The 7,904-nt window shown below is 40.2% G+C and overlaps 1 protein-coding gene across 1 annotated transcript; it reads right to left on the bottom strand.

Moving 5' to 3' along the window:
* Positions 1-3,127: 3,127 nt before the first annotated feature.
* Positions 3,128-6,962, bottom strand: kcnj1a.1 (potassium inwardly rectifying channel subfamily J member 1a, tandem duplicate 1). Its single transcript, XM_069147292.1, has 2 exons — positions 6,845-6,962; positions 3,128-5,060 (listed from the first exon to the last, which is right to left on the bottom strand). Exon 2 carries the CDS (start codon positions 5,040-5,042, stop codon positions 3,924-3,926), a length of 1,119 nt encoding a protein of 372 aa, XP_069003393.1. The 5' UTR covers positions 5,043-5,060; positions 6,845-6,962; the 3' UTR covers positions 3,128-3,923.
* Between the last annotated feature and the right edge of the window lie 942 nt (positions 6,963-7,904).

Consider the following 7,904-nt stretch of genomic DNA (forward strand, 5'->3'; position numbering starts at 1 on the left):
GTAATCTCCCATTGCCTGTGGCTTCACCTGAATGTCAGGACAGCTGAAAACAAAGAACACAGAAACCAGATCTACATTAATATAGTAGAACTATCCTGGTAGTGACTTACACATTTGCACAACACTTGTCTCTGTTGTGTCAAGTTTTAAAATTAATCAGCCTAAAGTTGGTGTCAACTCATTACACATTTTCAATGTATATTATTCCCACTTGTTTCTTTAGGGCAGCAGTATTGTGTTACATTTGTTTATTCCATAGAAAAACATTGAAGCCTCGTGATAAACAGCTTTCCTGCTCTTTCTGTGTCCACATCAGTTATGCATCAGACTACAATCACTTCTAACAATACTAACACGTAATATTTCTGTACTGACACTGAAGTGTGCCTTTTTTTTTTTTTTAGAAACACGTGTTTCGCTCAGAGAAACCAACCCTGCATCATGTCAAAGCGTTTTATACACCCATCAGTCCCCTACAGGATACCATGTCACTGTCGTGTTTTGCCTCGCCATTGTGTGAAAAGTAAGAACGACATGGTTAGATTGAGAAAAAGATCATAATTTGGGTTCAAATGAGTAATTAAATAGCGTTTGTCATATGAGTTACTTAACCAACATTATGTAAGTTAAATATATTCCTCTAAGTTAATTACTTACGTTACTAAAAATAAATCCACGTTACCTTTTATTTTTACATGCACTCAAGCACCGGTCTCCCAAATTAAATTTCTGTCTTTTGTCACATCTCCTCCTTCTTTAACCCTGGTCATACATGTGTATTTTTCACACCTAGGTGAGGCAAAACGTGACACTGACAAAGTATTCTCTAGTAGACTGACGAGTGTTTTTCACGCTTTGGCGTGACATGGGGCTGAAGATAAAATAGATGCTATTGTTTATAGGCAACTTTATTCTTATGATCCTCTTGTTATCTAATTGTAACAGAATTAATTTTCAGGCACTACCAAAATATTGTGTCTTATTAAAGAGAACTGAATTCCCTCAGTTACAAATGCAGTTTCATACAAAAGCTCCGCTCTAAATCCAACCTTCCTGAGGGTTGTAATGATCTGTTTTTGGTGAAGACTTGATTCAATATTCAGGTCATTTTAGAGGTTATAGTTCATGGTGCTGATGAAATGTAAGGCTTAATACTTGTGTCACACTTGTAGATATTTCTGATTTGTTGTCCACCCTGTTCACCATGGACTAATGAGGTTAAACAGCTGGCTGTACCTGATAAACTAGCAACAGAGTTAAATGGGACAGTAAGGAAACTGGCTACTTTTTCTTGATGCCAGCTTTTTGCCATGAAGATCACAAGTTAGGTTTTGTCACTGAACAAAAAGAAACAAGAAACTGTGTTAACACCCTTTTAGCTTCTATCAGGCTTTCTAATCATCATATAAGGCCACAAGCTGTGAGCAAAGATCTTGTGCTTTTCCTTGTTTGTAGAGGCTGACACCTGTTTATACAGACTAAAGAAATAGCTGACCTTTGATATTTATTTATTAAGGTTAAGGAAATGCTGTGACCACCAAGATTTTTAAAACAATCACCACTGACCGCTCACATAAAGCCTTATATTATTTGATTATATATTTTTATATATCCAACTGTATCTCCAGATAATTTCTCTACATACAAATGCAAGAATTTTGGATGGTCAAACCGTTGAAATGGAGGTGACTTCAGTAAGGTTCGGTAACTCATGTCATTTTGATAGATTTAGTGACCGTTATGTGTAAATAATTAAAAAGGTCAGTGCTGACGGCATTGGTTTAAGACAACATACAACTACTGCCGTGTATACACCTATCTACTACCCCAACCCTCATCCTGACTGAATGTCACTGAAGCTGCACACGCAGATTTGTTTTATGTGCGCATCAGTCATGAGAAAAACACACCCTGTGCTTTAGAGCAGCAGGTGTAAAATCACTTTGGTTTGATACACGTGTCAGTTTGTAGGACTGCCCAGTGTTTAACCTTTGTGTCCTTTAATTCCCTTTCTGAATGCAGCTTAAAGAGTCAACAGTGAAACAGTTTAGCAGACGGTGTGCATGGTGCCGGTGTTAAAACTAAAGACTATAACAGTCATCAAAAAACTGTTGTTTTTTCTTGAATTTAAATGTCCTTGTGAAACAGGCATCATCTTTATATTATTTTAGTAATTTCACATATTTTTTTAATATTACTCATCATCATTTACTTAATCTTTACTTATTACTCTGTCACTTACTTACTTACTAGAGAAGCATCCCTGGGTACAGCCTCTTTGATAATGGTGCATTCATGAGCAACTGGGAAGTGGGAAAGTTCTGGCATCCGAGTAGGAAAATACACCTGAACGCCTGTCAAACTGGGAATATGCCACTAGGAAAGTGAAAGGTTTGTGAAAGCTTTGAAGTAGATCTGATTGCACTTGACAATGCAGTGTTTGAGGTGAAAAGAACAAATGAACTTGCTCTGACTATAGACAAACACAGGTAGCCAAGCTTACCTAGTCTGCTCGCTGTGTTAAATGTTAAAAAGGGCAGTCCATTAAAACATGTAGAACTGTAGTGTGAAAATAACACTGCTCTCCTGAGCTCTATTTCTTCCCTGTGTTGGTTTATATGGATGATGTCGAGGTTGCTTGCCACTTTTCTGTATTTTCTGTACAGCGGAAATAGAGCACGTGTTCTGGGGGCTGCCGTACTGGCGTTGAAATGAATGCTTTCAACGAGGGAGGGGGACGTTCCCTAATGGCAACTTTCCAACTTCTCGGCTGCCTGAACACACGGTGTGACTTCAAGCATATGTTGTGGGAGGTCCGCCTTCACGAAACCTGTTAAAGCTTCTCGCTGGCATACATGTGCCTTCATTTTTCCAAAGTGGAGAGTTCTGGTTTCACGTTCTGAGCCTGCCGGCAAAATAATGGGCTGTAAGCTCTCAGCTTTCATCTCCCAAACACTGCCACTCTGTTGTGTTTGGACCCCTGTTTGCTGTCACAACTTCACTTCGTTTACAGATGAAAAGTCACGATAGGGGTTGACACCTGTCATTATGCTGCTTTGACCTTTTAGATCACATTCTTTATATGAAACTTTTTCAGTCTGGTTAGGTAGAGAATAATAATTGGAGCTTTTTTTTAATACAAAAATATCCTTTATTTCAGTGTATTTCCCCCCTGAGATCAGATACAAAAAAAGACTTTAAAAACAAAATGGAGTTTCGTACAAGAGCCAGTGCCGCATGCAGCCATATTTTAAGTGTTTCCTGAGAGCTTTGGTCTCACACAACGTCTTCACTCAAGAAGAAAAAACATAACATCACCCACTGTTTGAAAAGACTGGCCCCTCAGCCCAACCCCTTTGCCAGTGGCTCAGTAGCTGAATAGCAAAGCGTACTATAATGGTTCAAGTGCAAATATCTATCTGTGCACAACAGCCTAGAGTAGCCTGAATTATTGAACAACAATTTTTTCTCACCTATGACACAAGCAGGGCCCCCAACACTGGTTCTTCAAGCAATTGTAAGATTCATACAAAGGATGATACATTCCATACTCTAAACCTGCCAGAGGTAAATTAAAAACACCCGTCTTCATCTGAAGCAAGAGCATATTTGTATTTTCCTTGTTCGAGTCCATTGGGAAAACTTTCTGTTCTTGCATTGAAGCTGAAAACAGGTTTTTGGTCAGCAGACAAATGAAAGGTGTGGTTTTTACATACAAATGAGCATACAGAAGGCTTTCCCATCCGTCATCATCACAAAAGAATAACAAACGAGTGGGTTTCTTTGCTTCATATTTGCCCATGTCTGCCAGTAGGTTACCCCACCTGCCTGCAGAACCTGTTTGTCCTTGTGGGGTTCATCAATGAGAAGTACAAACCTCTACCACTCTCTCCACTCTATTGCCAGTCAATGTCTCCACCATCTCATATCTTGGTGACAGTTGGAGGATCATTGATATCAATGACCTCAAAGCCCTGGTTGACATGTCCGTCTCTGGCGTGGTGGTGATGACCCTTGATGTTGTGGAAACAGTAGGCGCAGTGTGCAGTGGCTACCGGCACCACTTTGGAGAAGTTGGAGAAATCTACTCTGTACTTGCCCTCTTTGCTTCGGGAGATGATGGGCAGGAAGTTGTAGCCCCACATAATCTCCTGAGGAATAAAGGAGGTTCTCACTTGGCAGGAGGAGCTTGTGGACTCTGCTGTGCCTTCGAGGAAGACGACCAGCTCGAACTCTTGCTTGTGGAGCGTGTCCACTGCCATCTCGAAGAAGGGACTGCTTTTGTCGATGATGTGGAAAAGCGTAAGAGGACAAATGAAGAAGAGGTTGTCCTTCCCAGCGTCCACCATGAAGTCAATGTTCACCTGATCCATGATGATCGTCTCCCCATCTGGTGTGTTCGTCGTTCTCAACAGCTTGCCGTAGATCTGGCTTCCAATCATGAGGGTCTTGCGTAGGTTGGCCACTCTGATTGACAGGCAAAGAGAGCCTTTTTTGGGACTGATGACAGCCATGTTGCTAAATGTGATGGTTTTAGCCCGCTTTTTAGGTAAGGAGATTTTGGACAGGATGACTCCACACATGAAGCAGTTGATAATTGCTCCAAGGAGGGACTGAATGACGAGAAGGGCCACAGCACCAGGGCATGTAGGGGTGAGCGCTCGGCCTCCATATCCAATAGTGGTCTGGGTTTCGAGGGAGTAGAGGAACGCAGTGGTGAGTCCTACAACATTGTCAACACAGACATCGTGATCTATGGTGTTTTGCCACGTCAGATCTCCGTTACTGCGGGCAATCCAGTACCACAGGAGGCCAAAGATGAACCAGCTGAGGGTGAAGGAGGCGATGAAAAAGAAAAGGACAAAACGCCACCGGATCTCCACGAAGGTGGTCCAGAAGTCAGCCAGGAAGGCAAAGTGTTTGCTGTACTTGATGTTTCCATATTCAATGTTACAGCGGCCATCTTTGGTCACTAGTCTGGTCTTGCAAGTTTTTCTATCCGCCATGCAGTCCTGGATGCGTTTATTCAAGGCTCCAAACATTTTCTTCAAACCACAGACCTACAAGACAATGAGATTGGAAAATATAGATATAGTGTATTTACACACAATAATGCATATTAAGTAAAAAAAAAAAAAGAAAAAGAAAATATTAAGCAGTTGATAAAGCATAAAGTCACTGATAAAGTCCTTACGTTGATGACAAAATACATGTAAAACTACTGATAAAACATAATCTGCTCATTACTGGTAATGGTTGAATGGGGCCACACCACACTTTTGAATTATCTTTAAATAAATGTATAAGTCCACTTTAAAATCACCGAAAATGGAAATGAAAAAAGGTGGATCTATCTATTGAGCTGATGACAAATGTAATGTACTGAATATGTGACAATATATAATAGGGCAAAATAATCGGAGGCTGAAGTGAAAGCTGTTCAATGATTGAATTTTTGTGCCATATTAGTACAAAAAAAAAAATGAAGACACATTTCATATTTCCAGTGAGGACTGTCCTCCTTCTGCATACACTAAGTATCTAAGTATCCCTGTTTACGTGTTTCAAATGCTTTACTCCTCTCCTCATGGGAGCATTGCTGAGTCTCACTGTGGACTGCTTATACACACTCTCACATATTCCAAGCTTCTCTGTCCCACTGCAATTTTAATCATCACTGAAAGGGTATAATCCTGGATGGATGCAGCACAGCAATAAAGACCTGAAGTTAATGAGAAACAAAAGTTTCCACCGAATCGTCACATATAAGTGCTCCAAATAAACCAAATAATTTGGGAATTCTGGTCCCGTGCAAGTGTCTTAACACAAGGATCATCTTTGTTTGTTGGTTCGCAGTGCAGCTCAAACTAAACACGGCATTAAAATAATTTGAATGAGCCCGGCCAGAAGGGCAGCTGCTCACAGCCATTACAATCTCTGACTTTATTCTCCTCGGTCTGGTACTTGATTAATGGTAACTGGCAGTATTGGCTGTACAGAGGTTTCCAAATAAGTGTGGCCTCTGTTCTTGCCAAGTCACGCAAACGACTATTTGGATCATTTGCGTGCTTGTTAGCGAGTGTGAAGTAGCTACATAACGATCACTGCAGTGACTTTATGTTGTTGTTTGCAGTTCTCAAAGCTCAAATCGGGTTATTCTGCCAGAGAAATGTGATAATCACACTGTGTTGCTTGTTTGCAAGCTTTAATCCCTGAAAAGCTGAACCTAGTGGTTCCACACGGCAGGTTTTAATGATGCAATGACACATGATAAGTTACTTTAAATTACTGTTTTGCATGAGAAAAAACAACAACTTTATGAATGGAAATGACAAATGGGAAGAGACTCTTTACTGCCATAGCACAGAGTCCAAACACTTTCACCTCAACAACAATCATATTTAAAATCACAGTTTAAATGTAATGAATTAGGCAATCAAAGTAATAATAGTATGTGTAAATTGCACAGACCTTTTGAATGTGCCTGTATTGGGCCTCCTCACTGACTTAAGTGGAGCTATTATTGCTGTCATTAAAATGTTACAGACAAACTACACTGGTTCTGATTACAGCAGTGTTTCTGTCCTTAGTGGTTTTAGATTTACCTTGGACACTTTGGAGTTCCCTGTCTTCTTATTAAAAATGAACTCAGAATTTGAAATACGTATCTTGGTTGTTTATGGCTGACCCTCTTGATCTAACATTATAATCCGTTACAGCAGAAAAAAATAGTCAAGTAAATGGTAAAGTAAAAATGTTCTGTTGTCTTAGCTGTTGTAATGAAGTACAGAAGAAAACTAAGAATTTCTAAATAATAGTGGATGTTTCTTTCGTTCAAACTCACCCAAGTGAAAACTGTTTGTGGCACATCTAAAGGTTGATGAATGGCAATCTTCTCTTCTCCGTCTCCGTCTCTCTCTCTTCGTTGTTCACAACCGATCTAGTTGTTCAGTTTAGGTGTGTCCCCCTCTTTTGCCTGTTGACCAGCACCTGTGGCCATTTATAGTGTCCTGTCTCTGTGTGCTGGAATCAGCCAGGTGATGTTTACGCCTACAGATGCATGAAGCACCTCTCCGCCCCAAAAGACACACACACACACACACGCACACACGCACGCACGCACACACACACACACACACACACACACACACACACACACACGCACACCCTTCCTGGGCTCTAATAAGATGTGTTTACCTCAGATGCCAGGAAACCAAAGGCTAAGCTGCCCTCTATCCCGTCACACTCTCAGGCTACTATTGTTTAAGTCTTTTGTCAAAGTTGCTCAGTTACTCGTTTCTTGTTTGAATTGCAGCTTCTGCACAGTCGCATTCACTTTCAACTGGATGTTGACACTGTAAATGTGAAGCCTCTATGTGTCCTAATCTGTACATGGTTGTGCGAATCTCGGAGATGACCAAATCGTGCGGCATTATTTACTGTAGACATATGTACACGCACACAGTCTTATTGACACTGTTTGGGGGAAATCGTTTTCTTTCTTTTTTTCCAAAAGTTGCGGTCAACTGGTCAGCATGTTATAATAATCTTGTTGGCCCTGCATACTGTATGTCATCATGATAAACAAATAAATAAATTAATAAAGTAAATAAAAAAATTTCCCCTCGGGGATTAACAAAGTAAATACCTACCTACCTACCTAAATATATGAATCACATGTTTCTAAGCATGCATTCCTCTACTGATTCAAAACTTCTCAACATTAAAATGTTTCACACATCACGACTCTTTTCTTTACTTTACAACCAAGTGCAGCACAACAAAAAACATTTTCCTCTGTTCATCACAACTACAGAGCTGTGTTGAGATGAAATATGGGAACATATAGAACATAAATAGGTGACAGAAGAAGACTACAGAGGCCACAAAGATTAAAAAAAAAA

This window comes from Embiotoca jacksoni, unplaced genomic scaffold (assembly GCF_022577435.1).
Source record: "Embiotoca jacksoni isolate LCO1_2020_lvr unplaced genomic scaffold, fEmbJac1.0.p SCAF_14, whole genome shotgun sequence".
Taxonomy (NCBI): domain Eukaryota; kingdom Metazoa; phylum Chordata; class Actinopteri; family Embiotocidae; genus Embiotoca; species Embiotoca jacksoni.